The 26,307-nt window shown below is 37.4% G+C and overlaps 1 protein-coding gene and 1 long non-coding RNA gene across 2 annotated transcripts; both read left to right on the top strand.

Annotated features, from left to right (window-relative positions):
- The first annotated feature begins 3,718 nt into the window (after positions 1-3,718).
- LOC147519979 (actin-depolymerizing factor 5-like) lies at positions 3,719-5,299 on the top strand. Its single transcript, XM_086591493.1, has 3 exons — positions 3,719-3,852; positions 3,966-4,225; positions 4,850-5,299. The coding sequence occupies exons 1-3, from the start codon at positions 3,832-3,834 to the stop codon at positions 4,998-5,000; spliced, it is 432 nt and encodes a 143-aa protein (XP_086447619.1). The 5' UTR covers positions 3,719-3,831; the 3' UTR covers positions 5,001-5,299.
- A 12,942-nt stretch (positions 5,300-18,241) lies between these two features.
- LOC147519978 (uncharacterized) lies at positions 18,242-24,773 on the top strand. The gene is made up of 3 exons (XR_015214341.1): positions 18,242-18,310; positions 24,312-24,422; positions 24,717-24,773. It is a non-coding gene; the product is annotated as an uncharacterized LOC147519978 (long non-coding RNA).
- Positions 24,774-26,307: the final 1,534 nt, after the last annotated feature.

The following is a 26,307-nucleotide window of genomic DNA, read 5'->3' as shown; positions in this document are numbered from 1 at the left end:
GAAAATAATAACGGTAGAGACGTAATTGTCGAGAAAAGATCAGAAGGCTTAAAAAGGATAAATGAGTTACAACCAAGCTTTATGGCTATGCAATATCCTATTCTTTTTCCATTTGGAGAAGACGGTTTCCATTTGCAGATTTTAAAAAATAATGTACGTGGAGGCAAGCTGGCAAAACACAATACATTAAGCATTAGAGAATTTTATGCTTACAGGCTTCAACATAGAAAAAATGAAGGACAGACACTGATGAGAGGTGGACGTCTTTTGAGCCAGTTAGTTGTTGATGCAAAAACAAGCGTGGTGGAACTCTGCCACGCGTTGGATAATTGATAACCATAAAAAGATCGATCGAATTGTACCAAGGTCTCCAAGATGCAGTTGTTGTCGGAGACTCAACACCAACTTCAGTTGGAAAAAGATTAGTTCTACCTTCTAGAGTAGACTGTAAGATAAAAAAATAAAATAAAATAAACGTGGATAACTAGAAAAAATTACCTTGAATTTACAATTCTTCAATTATCAATAATGATCAACCAAACCAGAAATAGCAATACTGCCAGAGTGCCAATGGTGAGTGTTTTTGAATTGTTGAATAGTAAATAAATATCGCTATGTGGAACTCACGATATTTATTTAATATCGTGTACGTGTTTCTAATTAGTTGGAATTTGGATTACACGTACATGGAATTTGCATACTAATTATTATCATTGTTGAATATTAAAGAAATATCGCTATGTGGAACTCACGATATTTCTTGGCATATTACTTTAGCAAATATAATTAACAAATGTATTGGTAAATGCCATATCCGGAATATTGCATCGGCACGATAGTAGATATTATGCCAACATGTATATAAACTCATTCACAATTTAACGTACTAATTATGTTTAATTTTTTGTGCAGCAAAATGGATGATGATAAAATATTTTCTATTTCAAGGAAAGCAATATTGAATCAGATACTAATGCATAACGAAATTTATACACCACCAGTTTACAAAACTGAAATTATAGGCGATAGATTTGGATCTAATGTGACTATAGACGTTCCTATTTTACAAGGAATATTTAAAGAATATTGTGACGACTATGATAATTTGTCAACATTGCAAACATGTTATGGAACTCTAGAAGAAACACAAAATATAGCTGAAAATCAAGCTGCACAGGCTGCTCTCACATCACTTCGTGAATTGTACCAATTCGACGTCAGAGATTTCAACTTCAAAGAACTTAGCCATATACGACCACAACTTAAATAAGCGGGGGATTTAAATCAATCATCTGCGTCATGAATGAAGAAGCTACAAACGAAATCATACAACTTCAAGAAGCCAATGAACAGTTTCATGAAATAAATCAAGAACTACATGTTGATATTATGCACGTTGGGCAAGAAAATAGAGAATTACGAACATCATTTACTAATATTGACATGACGAGTGATGAAGTTGTTAAGATAATCAACATTAGTGATGATGATGATCAGTAGAATAAATTTTAATGGAACTATTACTTATTTTAGGAGTAATAATTAGGTTATAGATTGTGCCAAGTTTTAAGCTTATCAAGCACGCAAATATATGCTTAAATTTATTACATGTTTGTGATTTATTACACAATAATTTCTCAATTAGTTAAATTACATGATAATACACTTACTCCTATTACACAATGTTGAAAATGAAATTTCTCAATTAGTTAAATTACATGATAATACCCTTACTCCTATTATACAATGCTGGAAATGAAAATTTCATAAAAGAACCCGGGCATATGCCCGGGTATAATACCTAGTACTCTACTAATGGTGAATGTTTGCAAATCAAACCCTGACATCTCTGACATCAGTTATGATCCTGTAGAAATCCATAAGAAGGCTTATAAGTTGTAGGACACGGTTACAAAAAAAAAAGTTCTCAAGTCATCGGAGTGAACTAGTGAAGTAGTTGATTACCAAAAAAAACTAGTGAAGTAGCTGTCTTCTTCTATGGAACAAAAATCATTGTTCCCACGTCACTTTTAGAGTGCATGGTTTTCGTGTCACTTCATATTTGCTCTTTCTCCACTCTCAAACGTTATATTTACTTTTCACCGAGAAGAGAAGAACCGGAAGTGTGATTCCGTGGATCGAAATCTGAGCAAGAAAGTCTACTTGTGTACAATTTCCAATGTAAAAAAATCATTATATAATTCTATCAAAAGCAGTTTTTTACTTCGTAACTATGAAACGGAGTTATGGACAGGAACGGTGGGTGTAATTGGAGTTTTTGTTTGTCCAAAATGGACCACGCATGTGATGGTGACATACCCCACCGACATCCCTACTTGTCCCCTCTCCTGTCTGTTGTTTCTTTCTTTGATTCTAATACTGTTTATAAACTTAGCTTATTCATGGATTTCAATTCCTTCAATTTACTATCTCTATGACTCTATTCATGCAGGTTATCTATCTACTTCTCGTCCTTATCTCTCTTTGGATACTCTCAACATCATGCCTTATCATGTCCACCTTAATACACAACTTCAATAATAACATAATCAACAGTGTATGTTGCACAGTCACGGGAATTATAACGTGTATAACACACCTATAATCTAAATATAATATACTAAGAGAGGCACCATGCTATTAACATACTAACCTGTACATACTCATTCCCCTACAGCTCTCTCGTAATCGTTTTTGAAAAAACCAACGGGACTTTAAAAGAGGTCCATGGCTCTAGACTCTAGTGGTAAGAATTAAGTATGTACATAGAAATGCTTTTAATCTGATTAGTTTTGATGCAAACATTTCTTCCTCCCTTGACTTTTACGCAAAGACTGATCTCTTTTTTTCTGATAGAGTTGTGTGATCCGAGAACAAGTCCCCACCTCAAAACCTCAAATTCCTATAGAATTCTTTTCTAATGGACTAAGGATCTGTAGCAATCAGATATGATTACACCCTCGGTTTTGTGGAGAATTACTATGTTGCCAAACCTCTAGTAGTTTTGATTTCGGAGTAGCTCAAACATGAAGAATCATCCAGCTCTGATCTCCAACTAATGCCGTTGTTGTTGGGCCCTTTTAAAGGCTGTGGTCAAAATGTAGGCCTAGCAAAATTTGGTCATACTGTTTCTTCCTTTATTTTTTAAATTTTATTTTGCAATCACTTTAATCGGCCACCAGTCTTAATTAACCAAATAAGAACACTAACCAGTAGGTCCTATGTCTTTTGCTCCTTTTGAAGTTTATTAGGCTGTGTGCGATTAGCTGTGCAATTTCATGAGCATTGTTTACGATTTCCATAAATACAACATACTATGAAGTATGAACAAAACACCAAAACTAACTACCATCGGATATACAATGCTTAAGCCTTAATTCTTTACTTTTTGTAACACTAACACAGTAACACCACAACGGCACAACCGCACAACTGCCATATAGCTAAACAGTACCACCATGAAAGTGTAGCTAACTATATATATATATATATATATGTCAACCTGACAGATATTTCATCTGATTGAAAGAGTTGAGACTAAAGACTGATCGAGTAATACTTGAGAAGCAAATTTAAACATGGTAATTTTCACAGTACATTGAGACATTGAATACGGTAGCAAACAGATGGCGAGTACACAAAATTATATAGCAATGGAGACAAATTCGTAATTACGATAAAATGGAGTGGCATATCAAAAGTCACATCCTTATTTAACAAGGACTGCACAACCTTTTCTTTCTCCAAGTGCCACTTTTTATAGTGTCCAAGAATAAAAACAAGAGAAGCAAAAAAAAAGAGATCTACGACTTCACCTTGCAAGTTGCAACCATGGCAATGGCTTTCAAGATGGTAAGATTGAATTGTTTTCTTTCTCCTCCTTTACGTACTGTTAATTATTTACATATATATGCAAAGATCGTGATGTTATATATATGTATATATTGCTGGTTTTATGTAATCAGGCTACGACTGGAATGTGGGTTACGGACGAATGCAAGAACTCGTTTATGGAGATGAAGTGGAAGAAGGTGCATCGATTCATCGTGTTCAAGATCGATGAGGAATCGAAGTTGGTCACGGTTGATAAGGTTGGTGGACCTGGAGAAGGTTACGATGATCTCGCTGCATCACTTCCTGGTGATGATTGCAGATATGCTGTCTTCGACTTTGACTTTGTTACCGTCGATAATTGCCGGAAGAGCAAAATCTTCTTCATTGCATGGTTTGTTTGTTTCATTAATTGCCTTGTCTTAATTCTCTTCGTGTCTCCTTACACTTGCTACAATTTTCGTCCCGAAGCTTACTTTTTTCCACGTGGCATTATATTTTGGACCTTCTTAGATCTTGTTACCCACAAAAATATACTCCAACAAATTTACCTCCTTCAAATTTTCTAAAAGCAAATTCGTTAATCTTATTAATTGACAATTTATTCTAAAAACAAAGTGAGGCTACAAATCAAGTTGATTAGGGTTTTCTTAGGTTTGATTTGTTGTATTGAAGATCTAGGAGCACGAATGGGTCGATTCTAGTCTGCTTTATCTTGATTTATACATGGTTTCACATTGTTTACATCATCTATTCATTTGCATACCTTTGGTTCTGATTGCAATGCTACCTTTGATTACAATCTAATCCCTTAATAGCCAGTTTTTACTTTAAAAAAGCATCACGGTGACCGCTTCTGCCACTTACATGATAGTCGCGGTCCCCTTAACACTAATGCACTATTGTTGTTTAAATTGTGAACGGACCTCACAGAAAGCAACATTTCAAGCTGGATTGTCACTGCATAAAGTTGGATCTTTAATTGATAAGCGAATTTTGGTGATCGAATAATTTTCAGGGCCCCTACAGCATCAAGAATAAGAGCAAAGATATTATACGCAACCTCCAAAGATGGACTGAGGAGAGTTTTAGATGGTATAAGTTACGAAGTTCAAGCCACTGATCCAACCGAGATGGGAATAGAGGTTATTAGAGACAGGGCCAAGTGATGAACAGGAAGCTAGAAATGTTACACTCGCCACCCCTATAGAGGAGACTAATTGAGTTGAAGGTTGAACATGTCCCTCACCTTTGTTCATTATGCTATGATGCAATTTCTCCATGTTTGGCACTTGAAGAAGTGACCCAGCCCCTTTTTTTTTAATGGTCTTTACTTTCTATCATGGAGGTTGAGGTAGGCAAAGGATGCTGTCAACTTTTTAGTTTAATTGTTATTTCTAAAATTTTGTTGATAATGTCAGTTAATCCACTAATCTATAATAAAAGTCTGATGGAGATTTTGTATTAATTTATGTCAAAAATACTTAATTTAAGGGGTGTTCAAAACGTTGCAAAGTTTATATTCCTTTTCTTTTGCATTTAAATTAGATGTTCGATATATACAGTTCGGAGGCTTTTGCTTCAACAAACATGCTTCTCAAACAAAAAAATAAGGGGAGAATAACTGGATACTTGTAAATTAACAAAAATAATTGTTAAACTACTATTCCATAACTCATCACTATCTGATAAATTAGAGAGAGATTTGAGAATATTTACTTGATTGATTTTTAAGGAGATTACGATTGTTTATATAGATATTATAAGTTCTAAATAGAGATTACAAGTTAAAATAGAAACAAAACAGTCGGTGTGAATTGAGAGACACGAGGCGCGGGGCACGCTCTGTTTGTACTGGAGCAAAGCGTGGGGCACACTATATCTACTGGACATTGGTCATGCCCGAGGCGCGAGTCGCGCTCCATTGGTATTATGTACGAGCGCGGGGCACACTCTGTACTATGTCACGAAGAACAACTTCTAATACTCCCCCTCAAGTTGGAGAGTGAATGTCAAGAACTCCCAACTTGCGAATCAATCTCAGAAAGGTGTCATTGCAGAGAGGTTTAGTGAAGGCGTCAGCCACCTGATTTGAGGATAGAATGAACATAGGAGATAGTAACTTGGCCTGTATCTTGTCGCGTAAGAAATGACAGTCCAATTCTATATGTTTCGTTCGTTCATGAAAAACTGGATTTTGAGAGAGATGAAGGGCGACTTGATTGTCACAGAACATGTTCATCGGAGAAGGATGAGAGAAATGCTTAAGTCTAGAGAAAATACTTCAACCATTGAAGTTCACACGCCAGAGTAGCCATGGAACGATATTCAACCGGTGAGGAAGAACGGGATCTGATCTTTCTATTTCTTTATTTTCCAGGATATAGGGCAAGAACCAAGAAAAGTGCAATAACCACTAGTAGAACGACGAGTGACAAGGCAGCCAACCCAATCAAAGTCACAAAAACCAGAGATGTGTAAAGAACTATTAGCGGATAAGAGAATCCCTTTGTTGATCGAACCTTTAAGATAGCGGAGTACTTATACGATAAGCAACATCTAGATGTGGAGTCCGTAGGGACTGCACGAAATGGCTGAGATAATTTACATAATAAGTGATATCTGGACGTGTAATTGTGAGATATAAGAGACACCCAATCAAGCGACGATAGATAGTAGGATCCTGAAGTAATGTGCCATCATTGGTATGGAGGTTGATGTTTTGTTCCATAGAGAACTCAGAAATACGACCACCAGTGGTACCACAATCAGACAGAATGTCCAAAAGACATTTGCACTGTGTAAGAAATAATCCTTCTTTGGAACGAGAAATCTCGATACCCAAGAAATATTTTAGACGTCCCAAGTCCTTAATATAGAACTTTGCTTCTAAAAATTTCTTCAAGTTCTGAATGAGAGATGGATTGTTGCCTGTGATAAGAATGTCATCCACATATACAAGGACAAATGTAGAATCAGAACCACAAATATTAGTGAATATAGAATAATCAGACTTAGACTGAGTGAAGCCGGCAGTGATAAGAGTGGTAGATAGTTTGGCAACCCATTGCCGAGAAGTCTGCTTGAGTCCATATAAGGACTTATTGAGGCAACATATTCTGTGCTCCCCCTGTTTGGCGAATCCAGGAGGTAAGGTCATATAAACAGTTTCATCCAAATCGCCTTGGAGGAAGGCATTGTGGACGTCTAGTTGATGAAGAGTCCAATGTCTGATAGCAGTAATGGAGAGAAGTAATCGAACAGTGACTAATTTAGCAACGGGTGCAAAAGTGTCATGATAGTCTTGACCTTCAATCTGATTGTAACCCTTGGCAACAAGACGAGCTTTGTAACGTTTAATAGAACCATCTGAATGATATTTAATCTTGAAAACCTAATTTACAACCAATATGCTTATGATGAGAGGATGACGGAACAAGAATCCATGTGTTATTTTGTTCCAAAGCTGCAATTTCAGCAACCATAGCAGCTCTCCATTCTGGAATTTTGACAGCTTGAGAAAAAAATGTAGGAACAACTGAATAAAGACACTTTAAACAAAAAAGCTTTATGATAAGTAGAAAAGTTAGTGTCAGAAACATAGAGATCCATAGGATATGGAGTGGAAAACCGTGTTACCTTAGAGTCCGAGTGGATGAGGTTGGCCGAACGAGGGACTGTAGGTGCCTTGGTGAGAGTAGGATAGTGATAATCTTTGATGAGAAGTGGTGGGGGGTTTCGTACTCTATTGGATCGAGATGAGGTAGGATGGTTGGGTTGTGGTTGCTGAGGGAGTTCCAAAATCGCAGGGGCCGGAGTTGTCTGAGTTGGAAGAGTGTCAGTAGGGAGGGCGCGGGTGCGCTCTATTTATGGTGGCTAATGGCGCGGGCACGCTCCGTTTACTGGAGTGATAGGAGATGACTGAAGGTCGAATGTCTTGTTGTTGGGGATGGGTAAGGGATAAACTGGCAAATGGGATGGTTGGCCTGGAAAGATAAATTTTGATAGGGGAAGACATTCTCATGGAAAATCACGTCACGGGAAGTATAAATTTTCTTGGAAGATAAATCATAAATACGATAACCCTTCTGAGTATAAGGATAACCAATGAAGATGTCAGGTTTCATGCGGTAATCAAACTTATTTTTAATGGAAGTGTTGTGAGCAAAATATAAACAACCAAAAACACGAAGGTGGACAAGAGTGGGAGGTGTTGTAAATAAAAGCTCATGAGGTGATTTGTCATTTAATAAGGTGTTAGGAATTTTGTTAATGAGATAGCCTGCTGTGAGTATGCATTTACCCCAGAAGGATAATGGGAGATGAGCTTGAAAATGTAATGCTCGTGCAACGTTGAGTAAGTGACGATGTTTTCTTTCAACAACAGCGTTTTGTTGAGGAGTAGCAACGCAACTACGTTGGTGGATAACCCCATATTTTGAAAAAAATTGTTGCATGTTATGGGATATAAATTCGGATCTATTGTCAGATCGAAGGACTTTGATTTCATAAAAATGGTCATCAATGTTGCTATGGCCAGATATGCGTGAATGTATTGTAGAGTGAAATTGAGTATTAACCATGGCAAAAAAAGATTGTAAATGCATATCAGTTTCGGATTTGACAGTCATAAGATAAATTCATGTAGCACGACTAAAATCATCAACAATAGTTAAGAAAAAACGAACATTGGAATAAGATGGTAAATGAAAAGGACCCCAAATATCACAATGAATCATTTGGAAAGGTCTAATAGTTTTTATTGAACTATGAGAAAAAGATAAACGTGTTTGCTTAGCTAGCGGACATATATTGTAAGTGGCATTAGTGGAACTAGAAATGAAAGAAAACTGCTTAGCTAAAATCTGCAAAAGCGTGGAAGAGAAATGTCCTAAGCGATAATGCCATAAATTATTGGTGGTGGAGTTGTGGGATGAGCAAACAGAAGCTAGTTGGAGATGGTAAAGTCCCCCATTAAGTCGTCCCAATCCAATCTTCTTCTTTGATAACTGGTCCTAGAAAAGACAAGAATCATTAGTGAATGTGACAAAGATAGAGTGAGATTTGACTAGTTCACTAGTGAAAAGCAAGTTAAAATGAAAAGTAGGAACAAACAAAACATTGTCAAGACGTAACAGAAGAGAGAGAATAACACTACCAGCATGAGTAATTAAATGGTATGTGACATCCGGAAGTTTAAGAGTAGAATGTGTTAAACAAGCATGATAATGAGAAAACAGATGTAATGACGAACATACATGATTGGTAGCACTAGTGTCAATGATCCATATGGATTTAGAAAAACACGAGAGATATATACCTGTCAGATTTGCTTGTGAAGTGGTACTACCTGATCAAGCAAACTGAGAAGTTGGTGGTATTGTTCATTGGAGAAAACAGGAGAAGTGGAGCCTGTAGCAACCGAATTGGCTTGAGCAGGCTTGGGTGGATAACCGTGTAGTTTGTAACATATACCAATAAGATGTCCAACTCGGTTACAGTGGTTGCAGAAAGGACGAGCGCGTGCGTGCTCTGGTTGCCCTGTATCGGAGGGCACGCATGCTCTTGGCTAAGGCAAACCATTCTTGTGTTGTGGAGGTTTAGACGTGCCTGATTTCGAAGAATAAGCCCAGTCGGTCTTTTGAAAGTGAGTACTCAGGGCAGCAGCGTCTGGAGCAGAAGGAAGAGAGAGTGCATGAATCTCTTGTTGCTTCACCTCTTGTCAGATTAAAAATAAATCTTGGACATATGAGGAAAAGGATCCATCAAGAGAATTTGACTGCAGATGGATTGAAAACAGGCATCTAGGCCTTGCATGAATTTCATAGAACGACTGTCTTCAACCTCTTTGGCAAAAATAGATGCATGACCACAAGTACAAGCATAAAGAACTTAATTCATCCCAAAAAGAGCAAAGTGAAATAAACAGATGCATGACGATTGTCATGCTTGAGAAGAGTGATGGAATCCTTCAGTTGAAAAACCTTGGGTGTATTAGTTTGTGAAAAACGATCACCTAGATCTTTCCAGATTGGGATGCGAGTCGACGATAGAGGATCCGCCACAAATATCCGGAGTAAACGAATTGAGAATCCATGAAGCAACAAGGTCATCACATCGCGGACCACTTGGATTTTTCTTTGGGAGTGCTGGGAGGTGCTACAGAGCCATCGACAAAACCAAACTTATTCTTTGCTCGAAGGGCTCTAGAGATAGACCGTAACCAAGTCGGATAATTGTCCCCTGATAACAGAAGAGATACGAGGATAGCCGTGGGGATATCTGAGTGGTGGACAAAAAAAAGATCATCAGAATTTGGAAGAGAGTCATTATTGGGAGTGGAGGCGTTGACCATTGAGAATTGAGAGGAGGCGGAAGCTGATAGAGGTTAAGGTTAGGGTTTAGATCAAAATTAGGCTGATACCATGATAAATTAGAAAGAGAGAGATTTGAGAATATTTTACTTGATTGATTTCTAAGAAGATTACGATTGTTTATATAGAGATTACAAGTTAAAAAGAAACAAAACAGTCGGTGTGACTTGAAAGACACGAGGTGCGGGATTTTAGGTCGCTTATTTTCTCTTGGACATTGGTCATGCCCGAGGCGCGGGTCGCGCTCCATTGGTGTTACTGTGTCGTGAAGAACAACTTCTAATCATGGCCCAAAATATCGCCGAGATATCCGATATCTCGCCGATATATCTCGGTAAATTGATACACCGATATCGATATTTCCGACATATATCCACCGAATATTAAACCCCTTTTTTTCCGAGATATATCGGAATTTCCGATATGAAAGTTTATATCGCCGAGATAATCGATATTTCGAGATAATCGATATATATCGTTGACTTTTGACCAATTGTTAATAATTTAATATTAAAATTTCGAAATATCGATATATCCGGATATATGGAGATATGATATATCGGTGAGATATCCGATATTTTAGAAACTTTGATCGGGTCACAAAAAACCGAGATATCCGATATTCGATATATCCGATATATCTCGGTTTTTGGGTACACCGATATATTAACCGATATCGAAATTTTGGGCCTTGCTTCTAATACTATTAATTTGTGACTTTGTAATTTGTAAAGAGATAACACAACATTGCAACTGTGTGTACTCCAATAGTCCAATGCAAATCAAACAGTTAGACAGTCCCCGTTAGGAGCCATAAGTCAATCCCACTATTTTTATTTTTATTTTGCAAATTGTCACGAAGAACTGAAACATAGATATTGCATAAACTAGAAATCACAAATATGGTTCCTAAAAAGAATAAAAAAAATATATACATCGTTAGTTAAGAAACATCAGATTGATTGGCTTATTAATGTGTATTATAACATGCTAGAGTGCTCTGACTGTTAGCATGTGATTCTGAAATTAGAGTGTTCACGATTCCAAACGGAATGCCAGAATTTGATTGGATAGTTTAATTATTTTTAAAAAGAGAAAAAACAACATAGGGTCGAAAGTCAAATATATTAATGATTTCAAAATTAGTCGAAATTAAAATATAACATCAGTCGAAATATTGTGATTTTTGGTTTTTCAGAGTTCCAATAATTATGAAATCCCGAAGTAGAAAAATTACACAAAGCATGACAACGAACTAGGGAAATTACACAAAGCAGGACAACGATTAACCAATTAACCATTTAACATCCTTGTGTTCGTAAATCTGGTAGGTTAGTGCGTAAACGACCCTTCCCAATGGTTATAATGCGACATAGTGACAGTGTGTCATAGACCGTGGTGGTGCATTGGTATTGAGTAAGATCATCTGTCTTAATGGGTGGTGCGTATATATCTTGCATTCTCGCCTAGTGAGGTTCTTCCGTACATCCTAAGCTGAGGGTAGTTTTTTCAAGAGTGAGAGAAATGGGCCACGTCCAGATGGGCTTTTCCTTCCAGCTGCTGTAGCCGTCTTATATGCAGGGTTTGCCAATTAAAAGCGAACATTTGGCCATGGTGTACTGCTAGTGCTAGACTGCCTAGTGCAAGATACAATGGTATAACCAATCTTTGTACGTCTTGCGGTGCAAATTGCCATTATTTGGGCTATAACTAATCCCAGGTGCAGCAGCTGCTTCATGGCATGGAGTGTCCTCCAAGATAATAGGGGAAAGTTCATGACTTCATGCCTGTATTGCAGGTTCGCAACCGCACTAAACAAACCTTACAAGAAAGCATTGCAAGCTGTGGTTCATCTAGATCAGCGTAAGAGGGGAAGTACGTATCAATAGATTCTAATTTTTTAATCAAGTGCCTCACAAAAGACATCGAATAACTGAATAAGTGCGCTAGAGCTTAAGCTAGATATATTGCGATTGAGAAGGACAAGTGGACAACGCACATAAGCACGTTTGTACGTGAATGCTCTTGCCTCCCATGGTTCATACTTCATACTTCATACACTGCAAATTGTATACGGACACGGGACATCATTACATCAACCTCATAATTATGCGAATAAATACAGTTTTTATATTCTCTTCTTTATTCTTTCTGTGGAAACTGAACAGTTTGTTCTTGAATATCTAGCTTAAGCATTTTATTTACCTCTTCATAAATATCTTGAGCTTATAATTAAGCTACCTAGGTTTCTGCCTCTGGTTATAAAAACTTTAATTAAATATCTTCACATGCGTAATAAAAGTTTAACCAAGAAATTGATAGAAGGAGCTAAAGTTCAATTAGCACTTAATATGTATGATGGCTTGTAATTTTGAACGCAATGTGGGAATCCGACTGTCATTTCAGCTTTTCAAACAACCAAGACGCATCGGAATTGCAATATAGGGTCGGAATTCCATTGATTTCAGAATTCTGGAACCTTCTGATTTCGTCAGTCCTCAGCTGATATTCTGGTTATTGAGACCATAGTTCGAGATTTTGAAATTTTTTGGAATTCCGAAAATCTCAAAAACCGAAATTCACAATATTTCAACTATATGTTGTATTTTGATTTCGACTATTTCAAAATTAACAATATTTCAACCTATGTTGTTTTTTCCAATTTTCTAAAAATGAAATAGTAGTCGGAATTCCGACATTCCGTTCGAAATAGTAAACATTGATTGAGGCACACTTCCAAAATCTGGAACTATGATCTTAAAAAGTGCACCATAGAAATAACCTACCCGTTATATGAACTCCACTTATACAAACTCCAAAAAAAACTCCACCATTAAAAACAATGAAACTGATTTTTGGTGGAGATATTCTTCCCATAATATAGATCATCTTTAGAAAAAATCAGTGCATTTGAAGATGTCTGGACGTATCAAAATTTGCTTACAATGTTATAAAATTATCTAATGGTCCAAAATTTTCAAATTTCAAAACAACTTTTGATAATGTTAAACATTGTTGTTTGAGCTGATTTTTTGTATGAAGATTCTCCATTATGAGAAAACTATCTTTACCAAAAATCAACTCTCAATTTATTTTATAAATCTACTTTTGGTGGTGGAGTTCATAAAACGGGCTCGGAGAGATAAATATGCTCACTTAGATGTGAATGAGATAGGGCTTTATATCTAAAATACATAAGTTCAGCTCATGCAAAGATGAACATCTTTTTCCCTCTATTAGATAAGGAAAGGGTTCTATAAACATATATTACAAAAACATCTAAACAAACTCTTGGTCGTTAGGGCATTTCTAAATTTTTTATTAGGATTTTTTTTTTTTTTTTTTTTTTTTTTTTTTTTTTTTTTTTTTTTTTTTTTTTTTTTAGATATAATTTTATAGTTGTTTTGAACATCATCACAAAAAATTTAAGTACTCAAAAATTTCCAACATTGCAAAATTTTACCCTGAAAATGAACTATCCTCGATTTTTAATTTGTGGACTACATTCAAATGGGGAGAAGTTTCCGATTTTTTTATTTTTTATTTTTTTTAAATGCTTAGGAGATTGTATTAACAAAAATTTGGCTTATTCATGAATTTGGCCAAAAATAAAAAATGCCCTGACGATAATGAGTTTTTTTTTTTTTTTTGTGTGAGTGTGTTTTTAATATATTGCCTTTAGAACCTACCATTGGATAATTAATCTATTTCTAAGATGAATAATATTTGTTAGACTCCCCCTAACTACCGATTATCAAAATATCTCAATGTAGAAACCCCATTGTCACGCCCCGATTTTCACAATGACTGGAACCTAATACATGTGGCATTTTCAATCATTATGAAACTCGAGACATGATACGGACCAACAAGCAAAACCCAAACTGTACAAAGACATTAAAATTCTACAAAAATTTTGACAGTCTCTTTTGTATATTTGACATTTTATAAACATAAATCTTGTCATAATATAGAAATCATAACAATATATATATCATTGCTCAACCCCAGTTAGTTAACTGTCTCAACAAATGCCAGAACAGTAAAGTAATTGACTGTTAAGCAATTACTGAGTAATTCTTACGCATCGAGACAATTTAGTTCATTCCCTCGGAAGATACTAGTCTATCTAGCGCGTCTAAAATCTACTGAAAACATTACATAATTTACATCATGACTGTTAGTTTTTCTATACAGTGTGAGGCATCCTTTTATAATAGTCAACCTACGTTTAATATAAATTTACCATGTTCAAAATCTTCATATAGTGAGCCACCCTTATAAGAAAGTTAGTATATTTAACATCCAACAAAACATATTTTAAACGAGTGAAACTAACTAATATTTATAATAATTCAAACTTAACTGCATATCCCAAATTCATTATATCCCAAATTCATTATAAAATAACACACATATATCCCTCGTATAGCTTTAACAAATAGTCAGTTTGGATATTGACTCAAGCCCACAGAATGTTGAGAAGGTTGTATTTATGCGTTCACGCACTATATCATATCATAAATATCACAACACAATTATTCAAAATCCGATTATGCAATAACCAACACCAAACATACAATAACAACTAATAAAAGACAATCATCTCAATAATCCGGAATTTGGATATTTTGAAACATCCACCAAGCAAATTAACACACAGAATCCAAAACAATTTTTATTTAGAAGGTTGTAGGTTTTAAAAAAATTAGGACAAGCAAAATGAAACAATCAGTAAGCATTACAAAATTTTCAACAAGTGCCCCATTTTATTTTAGGACCCCACCCACTCTCTTATCCTATACTTTAACACCTTTTGTATTTATCCCTTTAGACCGCAAATGTATAACAACCTGCAAATACCCCGTTTTATGAAATGTTATAATGATCTTTCCTCTTTAAAATTAGCTACTAACGGTGACTCAACAATAGGGCAGGGAATCAGGTCGGGTAGACCTAAATCCAACCCGACCCGATTACCGAATATATTGGGTTTGGATCGATTTTCATATCCGTTTATGTATTCAGGTCAGATTCGGGTTTGGATAAAAATTGTTTATTTTTTATTTTTTAGTGTTATCCAATCGGGTTAGTTGGGTTCAGGTCGGGTTCGAATATTCAATTTTGGTTTTAATCGGGTTCGGATCGGGTTCAAATATTGTGAAACTATTCGGATTCGGATATAGCCATATCCAACCCGAACCCGACCCGATCCCTACCCTACTCAACAAGAATGAAAGAGAATAAGTTTGGAAACTCATATTACATTAGCGATTATAAATAATATAAACTCTTTGTTTAATATTATCTATAATCAGTTTTTGATATCTATTCACACTTAATAAGGGACGAGAAAATTATATATCGATTTGATTGTGATCCTCTTCAAATAAGTATCTAGCGTCTAGTAATAACACTAGGTTATCAATAGGGCTCTCAATGGGTCGGGACAAACCCGAAACCCGATTGAATCCAAACTGATAAGACAAGGACTTAGACTTTACATTTAGTCTAATAAGATTATTAGGCCAGGTCTGGATATACTCTTGCCCAGTCTAATAATGGCCTGACTCGAAATCTATGATAGATTCGTGTGTTTTATAATTAATATTAGTAATATATTTACTAATAATGTACATATAAAATTGGAAACAATGTTGGTAAGTGTTGTGCTTGCCACACAAGAGATGAGGGTTCTGGTTGCTTACAATTTTACAAATTTGATTGATTTTTAGAAAAAAAAAAAAAAAAAAAAACATTTCCATATATTGGACTTAGGCCCGACCCGAATCTGAACTTGTCCAATAGGACCTAGACCGGGCTTGGACTCAAAAATTCATATATGCTCTGGGTCAAGCCTGAACCTAGGAGTGTCCTGTTCAGGTCCGTCTCGTTGACCCAAGTGTTTTGGAGTAACATTATTTCAACTAGCACATATGCACGCCCTCTGGGCGGCAAATTGAATCAGTGCTACACCAGCGGTTCTTCTAAAATTTTGTCCGATAAAAGAACTTCAACTTTGACATACCTAAGCGAAATAGATTCAAAAAGAAAATTGACAAAATTTGCAGAAACAATAAGGAAAGAGAAATGTATGGTGCTAGATAACAAAATTGCAAAGTAGGTTATAATGTTGTGTATAATTGCACAAATATGTACCAACTTACATGATTGTGTTATGGCGTGCGTTCACCAAACCCATGCACACAAATTTCAAGTGGAAATTGCAATTACAATGTGATGAATTATTGTCAACAATCATCGACATGCTACAGGACGAAACTATATGAAACTTGAAACCATGCACTCACATACTCTAGCTAGTAGTTTGCTTAATACATGTTTAGGACTATATCACATAAGATGGGACTCGGGATATTTGAAACAAAAGTTCAAATTTGGCCTCCATGCCCAGAGTATATCATCCCCGCTTTTAGTGCAATTGATTGGTGATCTTTGAGTGAATTTCCTTATTAACATATTGGATATTCCGGCATTCTACTCTTATATCACCCACTTATAGCTCCAAGAGCTCCACTTCTGCTGCTACGGTTTCTTATAAATCCAGTCGCCTTTCATATATATCTAGTTTCTCATAAAACTCTTTGAGCAATGTTATTCACCATAGCAGCTACAAGTGGAGTTAGAATCAAATGCTAACAATTAAATCACACATGCAAATCAATCAAATGATAGGAAGTACATGAATGCAAATAATTGAAATGGAAAATACCATTTTTTACCAACGTTTTGAGCTTCCTCAAAGGCCTTGTGTGCAACATCCAAAACTAAATGTTTCTTTTTATTAAAGTAATCCCAAATACGAACATGAGAAAATACTAAAGAAGACACAACATTTTTTTATTTTTCCTTCTCTATATAATCAGTCAAAAACACCACGTAAAAGTTTGTAGTAGTACTGATAGATAGAATGTAACCCAGCAAAGAATACCCTTTCATCTCCTAACCCAAGAAGCACTCTAACCTTGTCGTAGAGAGTTAAGCCTCTGAGAAGGCTGCAAGACAAACTTTTAAAATCTTGCTAGAAATATTTAAATAAGGTTCAAATCCATTGATAAATGTAACAAATGTAGGGCCAACTCATTACAACGTTTAATTCTAAACTACTGCACTCAGCTAGATGTAAAGTAATTTAGTAAAAGGTTGGTGCCTCGCATAAGTTTCACTTTCACATCTGAAAGATGTAGAAAAAGAAACTAAAGTGCAAGAAACCCTTTTAATTATCCAGATAGCATGCTATCTGCCATCTCTAGCAACAATTAGTTGAAGGCAAAGGGGATATACTTCAACAGCGAAAGTCTTTTTAAGTTCACCTTGGGAAATCACTTTTCTAAGTATTGTAGGTCCATTAATAGGTTTCTTTAAATGTTCACAGCTATAATATCATTTGTTGGGCATCGATAAAAAAAAGAAGGAAAAAGTCGACCTTTGCAATGACGTAATTAGAGGCACAATAATATTTTACTTTGAGATGAGGTGCTCTTACCCCTTGAGCTATACATGGACAAAACACAAAGAATTACTTTCACTCCATATCACCATCCCACCCGTCAATTTTCCCTTTACTCTATAGTGACCATCTCTACAACAAACGATAAGAAAAAGGTACATCAGCTGCAGTCGCGGGTGGCAAAACAGATTGATGAGCTTTGTTGATGTGAAACGAGAGAGAAAAGTTTGGGAATCCATAAGCGCTTGAGGATTGTCGATGTGAAGCGTGGGATGGGACGAAGGCTTGGATTGGTTAGGGAAGAAGCTTGTTGTGAAGGGCTGGGTTAGGACAATAAGAGTGCAGAGGATGTTGTTACATTTCTCAAGGTTGGTTATAAAACATCCTTAAACTTTCAATTGTTCGCTCTTCTTTGTTTGTTTGTTTGTAACAAACCTGTCTATAATAATGGGAATATATATTTATGCCCCTTTCGTTGCCTATGTTGTGGTGGATTGTGTTAGCCTCGGGAAGGACTAATGGTTATTTTCTTCATTACGTAATGTGTTCCTTTGTCCGTTTCTGAGTTAACGATGGCTCATGCCTTTCGAACATGCAGTGTGTGATAAATTCAGATGCTGATGGCTATGATCAGGTATATATTCAATGCAATCACAACCACTCTGTCTCCCCGAGTTGTTATTTTGTTTCATTAAATACCTTTATTAATTTTCAAAAGAAAAATTCATTGTACTAATTTGATTTGCTTATAAATTACTGGACCTCCATATTTATAATGATTGTGAGAAGTATTCACGATTGCCTTAAATTAGAATGTCTTTGTTATGAGCATTTGAGATGACAATGATGTGTTAGTTTTTTAAAGTATACTATTAGGGGGAGTAAAGATTTCCAAATTCTTATATCTTCTTATCATTGCTTTACGGCTTGTTATAATCTTGATGAACACTAACTCGTTGGTCCAAACATAAACTGCATAAGTTAATCTAGTTTTATGCATTTTCTATTAATTGTTACCCCATAATCCTTTTCATTTATTACTCTGCCTCCTCTCTTCTCTATGTTGGAGTTATCCCTCACATGAGGAGAGAAACAGAGCTGGAGAGAAACGGAGCGAATTCGACATCGAAAATGTCAGAGCTCGCCCGCGCTCATATGGGCAGCGACCCATAGCTCCAAGAGTATGCGAGCGACCAGCAAATGGCGGCGACCAGCAAGTCTAATCTTTGTGGGCTTAAGTCTAATCTTTGTAACTTCTTGAAATTTGGTTTTTTGGACATAAAACCAAAATCAAGGTTTTGGAAAACCTAAGACTAAGAACCAGACAAAAACAAAGAGAGAGAAACCCAATCTTGAAAGCTATCAAGATTGAGAGATAACCTTTACAGAGATACAACCCTGTAAAGAGATAAGAGTGATCTAATAAGGTGAGAGACTACAAGGAGTGATTGTAATCTTCCTTCCCACTTTATTAAGAACTGGCTCTTGTGGAAGTAGGCATCATTGGCGAACCACGGTAAATCTTTGTATTGTGGTTTTGTTTTTTTCTTTGCTTTACATTATTATCATTGTTAATAGTTGTTTAGCGAGTTGGGCATGTTAGTATAGGTTGTAGTTGATATTTAGATTTTGTCCGGAGTTAAATTGTGTTCATATACAAGTTATCTGTGTAGTGGGGAATCGATTGGTATTGGTATAATCCCCAACAAGTGGTATCAGAGCCTTGGTTAGAATAGCCTAGGGTGTTATCCGAATCTTGGTCAGAAGGTGTTTGACGAAATTCCTGAGAGAAGATTTGAGGTTAAATAACTTGTAGAGATGGACCATTCCGTGAACACTCGCATGATGAGTTTGAATAGGAAGAACTACACCATCTGGAAAGCCAAGGAAAGCCAAGATGGAAGACTTGCTATACTGCAAGGACTTGGCACTTTCCATTGAGAATGAGGGAGTAAAACTAGAAAAGACTGATGAAATTTGAGTGGAAAAAGCTTGACGTAAAAGCGATTGGATACATTCAACAAGTGGATTGACGACAGTGTCTTTCACCATGTGTCCTTAAGAGACTACGACCCGGTTTGTGGAAGAAACTTCGAAGACCTTTTGAGAGGAAGTCGAATTGGAAACAAAGTGCTAGTCGTTAAGAAGTTTGCAGACATGAAGTACCAAGAAGGTTCTTCAATGTCTGAGCATCTTAATGAAGTACAGAATATCATCAATCAGATGCATTTGATGAAGATCAATTTGGGAGACGAAGTTGAGGCTTTGTTTCTATTAGGCTCTCTACCCGAAAGTTGGGAGACATTAGCAGTTTCTCTACATGGAGCAGCCAAGGATGGAATTGTTACCATGGAGATGGCTACCATGTCTTTGTTGAATGAGGAGACTAGAAGGAGTGGAAGAAGCAGCTCCTCTCACTCAGAGATCCTTTTCACAGAGAAACGGGGGAGAGGTCGAAACAGAAAACCATCTCGTTCTAGAGGTGATGACAGAAGTAAATCTAGGGGTGAAGCTAGAACTCCTAAGGCAGAGAGGCAATGTTACTATTGTGCCACCAAAGGCCACTTCAGATATGAGTGCAGAACACTGAAGAGGGATGAGAAGAATAACTGTGTACATGAAGACATGGTGCAGAGGAACGGAAAAACACAGTGAGAGATACTACCGCACTAGTCGGCGACCTGAGTAGGGAATTGTGTCGATTGTGTGGTGTGTGATGTCTTAGTACATCATGTCAAGATCTGAGTGGGTGATAGACACAGGAGCATCCTATCACGTCACACCGCACAGGGGATTCTTCACTACCTACAGCTATGGTGAATATGGTGAAGTAAGAATGGGTAACAGTGGAGTCTCAAAGATTATAGGCATTGGAGATGTTCATATAGAAACCAATGTCGGCTACACCTTGACACTCAAGGATGTAAGACATGTCCCTGACATTCGGCTAAGCCTAATTTCGGCTGGGAAATTAGATGACGATAGCTTTGTAAACTCGTTTGGTAACGGGGTATAAACCGGAAAGCAGGAGAGGTTCCATTGTAGCAGCCCAGAGGAAAGAAAACTTGCTCTCTTTACAAAACACAGGCTAGTTTGTGTAAAGCAGAAGCGAATGCGGCAGAAGAAGAAGCTTCATCTGAACTGTGGCACAAGAGACTGTGTCACATGGGCATAAAAGGGATGGAAGTTCTTGCTAAGCAAAAGGCCATGCCAGACATTAAAGGTACACATTTAAATACATGTACTCACTGTTTGGTAGAAAAAAAACAACAGGGGTGTCTTTCCAAAGATTCCCGTCTCACGAAAGGACACCGTCCTTAAACTAGTGCACACGATTTATGTGGTCCTATGAGAGTAAAGTCCGGCGGGGAGTTTCGTACTTTGACATTCATTGATGATCGTCAAGAAAGATATGGGCCTATAGTCGAAGACCAATGATGAAGTACTTGGCGTGTTTGAGAAATTCCAAACATGGTGAAAAAGAGAGAAATTTGGGAAGTTGTTGAAGTGTATTCGCTCGGATAATGGGGGTGAGTACATTGGGCCATTTGAAGAGTATTGCGAGTCATGGAATTCGTCATGAGCGCACCGTTCCCAAGACACCGCAAATGAGAATGGAATAGCGAGAGAGAATGAACCGTACCATTGTAGAGAGGATGAGATGCATGCTATCTCACTCTAAGCTACCTAGAAGCAACTTGGGTAGAAGCAATGCGCGTCTGACCGTGCATGTGATCAACCCGTCATCGGAAAAGCCTCCGAATAGTGATTATCGAGAGAGTATGGTCGGCAGAGATGTTGATTATGGATACTTGAGGGTATTTGGGTGCGGGACATTTGTGCATATTCGAAGGATGAGAGATCAAGCTTGATGACAAAGCCAAGCGGTGCATTTTTTGGGTTATGGAGATGAAAAGTTTGGTTACAAACTCTATGATCCGATTAACAAGAAGGTAATCCGAAGTCGAGATGTTGTGTTCTTAGAAGACCAAACCATAGCAGACTTTGAGGAGGGTGAGAAGCTACATGCTTTTACCAATGATCTTGTTGATTGAGAACCGAAGTTCCTACCGTGGAACGTCGCGAAGGCATTGAGAATGCTGAGAAAACCATGAGTTTGAAGCTCATGATGAGAATCTATTGCTCATGATGGGATAGAACCTATTGGTATAGAAGATCACGAGATGAGATGCATGAACCACCACCGAGCAAGCGAAGTGCAACCTCCGAGGCACCCGCCAGATGGGGCAAGGAGGTCCGACGAGAGGAGACTAGCTTCAACGGGTATCCACCACATACGTCACGTGCTACTATCGGATGGTGGAGAACCCATGTACTATCAAGAGGCACTTGAAGGTACGAGACAAAGAAAAGTGGTTGAAGGCCATGCATGACGAGATGGATTCTTTGCATAAGAATCACATTTATGAGTTAGTTGAGAAACCCACGGGGAGAAAAGTTCTCAAGAATAAGTGGATATACAAAGTCAAGCATGAGGAGAACAATCCTCACCCAAGGCACAAAGCTCGCCTTGTTCAGGAAGGGATTTGGTCAAAGGAAAGGGATTGACTTTGATGAGATTTTCTCTCTGTAGTGAAGATGACTTCTATCCGGGTGGTATTGGGTATGGCCAAAGTATGAACCTAGAGGTTGAGCAACTAGATGTTAAGATAGCTTTTCTTCATGGAGACCTTGAAGAAGATGTTTACATGGACCGCCGGAGGGTTTGAGGTCAAAGGCAAGGAGCACCTAGTATGCAAGGTGATAAAGAGCTTGTATGGGTTGAAAGCAAGCACCGAGAGACGCGGTGGTACATAAAGTTTGACTCCTTTTATGGCGAAGCAAGGATACAAGAAGTCTGCTTCCGATCATTGTCGCGTTTGTTCAAAGATTTCGGATAGGGATTTCATAGTGCTATTCTTTGTATGTGGATGATATGTTGATAGTTGGCCCAAACATCAACAAAATATCCAATTTGAAGAAAGACTTGAGTAAGTCCTTTGAGATGAATGATTTGGGTCAAGCAAAGCAGATACTTGGGATCGCGGATCACTCGTGTGAGAAAGAGTGGGAAGTTGTGGCTTTCAAGAAAGCTACATTGAGAAAGGTGTTGAAGAGATTCACATGGATCGCCGAAACCCGGTCGGTTGTCCGTTTGGTGGCTAGTTCGCATGACCAAAGAGATGTGTCCTAAGGGTGAGCATGAGCAGAGTCGGATGGAAAAGATTCCTTATGCATCCGATGATGGGCGGTTTGATGTATGTCATGGTGTGTACTAGACGGATATTGCTTTTCGCCGTTGGTGTTGTAAGCGATTTGTCAAATCCGGGTAAAGAACATTGGGAAGGTGTTAAGTGGATATTGAGATATCTCAAGGGCACTTCAAATCGTGTCGTGCTTTGGTGGAAGTAAGCCTTTACTTGAAGGCTACAGCGATGCGGAACATGGCGGTGATGTTGACTTCGATGAAGTCCACCTCGGTTATCCGGGTTACTTTTGCGGGGGAGCAGATTCTTGGCAATCTAAGTTGCAAAAGTGTGTTGCCCTCTCCACTACAGAAGAAGCCGAGTATATTGCAGCCACCGAAGTGTTGCAAAGAGATGCTATGGATGAAGAGGTTCTTCGACGAACTAAGGGCTAAAGCGTAAACGGTTTGTAGTTACGTGACGGTCGAGGCGCCATCCACTTGAGAAAGAATCCGAGTTTTCATTCTAGATCCAAGCACATACGCGTGCGTTATCATTGGATTAGAGAAGTACTTTCGAAGACAAGCATTTTGTATCGAGAAGATCCATACCGACAAGAGCGGGTCGGATATGATGACCAAAGTCTTACCGAAAGGTAAGTTTGATATTTGTTGTGCTACCCGTTGGAATGGTAGCGGACTCCTCTGTTGATTTGGAAATTGCATGGAGGTATCCCCTCATTTGTTAGGGGGAGATTGATTGAGTTATCCCTCACATGAGGAGAGAAACAGAGTGGAGAGAAGCGGGCCGAATTCGACATCGAAAATGTCGAGCGCCGCTCATATGAAGCGACGACTTCGCTCGGCCTCGATGTTTTGGCGCGACCCACGCCAAAAGGCCGCGCCAGCGTCAGTCTAATCTTTGTGGGCTTTGCTACAGTAACCGCGAAATTTGGTTTTTTGGATATAAAACCAAAATCAAGGTTTTGGAAAACCTAAGACTAAGAACCAGACAAAAACAAAGAGAGAGAAACCCAATCTTGAAAGCTATCAAGATTGAGAGATAACCTTTATAGAGATACAACCCTCTAAAGAGATAAGAGTGATCTAATAAGGTGAGAGACTGCAAGGAGTGATTGTAATCTTCCTTCCCATTTTATTAAGAACTGGCTCTTGTGGAAGTAGGCATCATTGGCCGAACCACGGTAAATCTTTGTGTTGTGGTTTGCTTTTACTGCTTTACATTATTATCTGTTGTTAATAGTTGTTTAGCGAGTTGGGCATGTTAGTATAGGTTGTAGTTGATATTTAGATTTTGTCCGGAGTTGAATTGTGTTTATATACAAGTTATCTGTGTAGTGGGGAATCGATTGGTATTGGTATAATCCCCAACACTCTATTTTTCTGTCTTTGCATAGCATCTCCTTAAAAATGCTTTTGGTCTTGCTAGGTCGAATCTGGCTTCATTTCAACTGGTGCATCAGTATGGGTAGAGGGTGTTGTGCTTATTAGTCAAGGATCGAAGCAGAAAGTTGAGTTAAATGTTGGGAAAGTCATCACAGTAAGGAAATTTTCTTTTCTTGTTAGAAATTTAATTCCCCCGCTCCCCCTATCTGTTTTACATGTCATGCACATGTTGCCTAAAAACCATGTGAAGAACAGACCATGCATATGCTCATGAATTTAATCTTGTTGATCCATCCAATTGTAATAAATGCTTGCAGAGAGGATTTCTGAAGTTTGTAGTGCTCCCAATTTCAAAGTTTTTGACATGACTACAATAATAAAATAATAAAATGTAGGATGAGGTGTTTGACAAACTTCTACTCACCCTCTTTACCCTTTAATCTTGTAGGTGGGGAGAAGTGATTCTTCTTTTCCTATTCAAAAGAAAAGAGTGAGCAGATAATTTTCTGCGAACAAAAGCTCATCTTAGGCCCAAGGACAAACACTTTTGGTCTTTGTATGCTTTTGTATCTTGATACATTGGTTTGGTATTTTTGGTATATTCGAGAGGTTGGTTCTTGTTTTTTTCTGTTTTGGGAAATAACGGACCATTTTTTGTTCAAGGTTGTTTTAGGTTGCTAGAGTGAGGAATGCTTTAGCATATGCTACCCACAAGTTTTTCCAAGAAAATGGGTTTGTATGGGTTTCAAGCCCGAGTATTACTACTTCAGATTGTGAAGGAGCTGAAGAACAGTTCTGTGTTACAAAACTAATATTGTGTGATCTTTAGCTCTTTTAGTTTTTTCGAAGTTTTAACTGGTTATTGTGTGAAGACTCCCTCATTTGTATGTGGACACTACCACCATAGCAGTAAAGCAAGATTATATCGCCACCTAAAGAATACTATTGTTTTAAAGAATACTACTTGTTTGTGAAACCCCTTTTTCGAATTTTCTTCTCTTCTTTTTATTTTTCCAGTTAGAAAGTTTCAATAATCAGTGCACGGGTAATTTAAACAAAGAGTAGGAGTAAAAAATAGCCAAACCGACCAATGTGCACTTTCGAGCATCGTTAGGCGATGGGTTCATCTTCCTCTAAAAGCAGTTTTCCTATCTCTCCTTCTTTAATACATTCTTCACCAATACTCACTATATTTTGCTAGATATGAACCTTTGGCTTAACATATTTCAGTGTTGGGGCCTGATTTTTAAGAAGATAGTAAAGTTAGATTAGACATACATAACGTGGTGGTATATCCAATAAATCCACATATCTGAATTCACATATTCTTCCTTTTAGCAAGAACTAAATAAAGACACTATCGGTGCACAAAGAAAAGGCCACATAGAAATCCAAAAAGCGAAAAATAAAATAAAACATATAAATAAAATATATGTTTTGATATACACAAATGGCAATTCATAACTTGGAAGTAAATGCCCAAAATGTATGGAACGTACCAACACCTATCACCAAACTTTGCCAAGTACCTAAAATTTGAAGCCTCCACATCAGCAACAACTTTGTGACTCACTTACCAAACAAAAAATTGAAGACAAACAAATGTTAAAGTGCACATACGCGTCCCTAGATTTTTGTGTGGCACGTTTGACAAACTGAATCATTTATTTCCCTTGCACCTAATTCAACTCTGGCCTACAAATTGCTTTGAGTATAAAAAAAAAGTAATCTATATTTTCGGTGTTCTGCAAATTGGGATCAAACGCTTAATTTTGATTACACTCATATTGCAAACTAAAAATAAAACAATTCTGAATCAAAAGTCAAAAGCATCCCAAAATGGAGGAAAAAGGGAAAAATATGGAATCGGCGGATACTTTGAGGGGGCTCGGCGATGGGTATAAAACCCCAATGAGAAATATGGTCATTGGCACCGCGTTGTGAGACACTTCTTAAAATATAGTGGTTACGATTTCATCCACAATCCAGGCAAAGTTCTTCGTTTCGGTTCACAGAATTAGCAACAAAACTAACCAGAA

This window comes from Coptis chinensis, chromosome 2 (assembly GCF_015680905.1).
Source record: "Coptis chinensis isolate HL-2020 chromosome 2, ASM1568090v1, whole genome shotgun sequence".
Lineage (NCBI taxonomy): Eukaryota > Viridiplantae > Streptophyta > Magnoliopsida > Ranunculales > Ranunculaceae > Coptis > Coptis chinensis.
Note: the sequence above shows the minus strand (reverse complement) of the source record. Positions and strands in the feature narration are given on the sequence as shown.

Bases quoted from the DNA above. Each gene is read 5' to 3' on its own strand.
- LOC147519979 (XM_086591493.1), top strand. From the start codon at position 3,832: ATGGCAATGGCTTTCAAGATG. The intron at 3,853-3,965 runs GTAAGATTGAAT...TTATGTAATCAG, and splicing joins TGGCAATGGCTTTCAAGATG to GCTACGACTGGAATGTGGGT. The intron at 4,226-4,849 runs GTTTGTTTGTTT...AATAATTTTCAG, and splicing joins AAAATCTTCTTCATTGCATG to GGCCCCTACAGCATCAAGAA.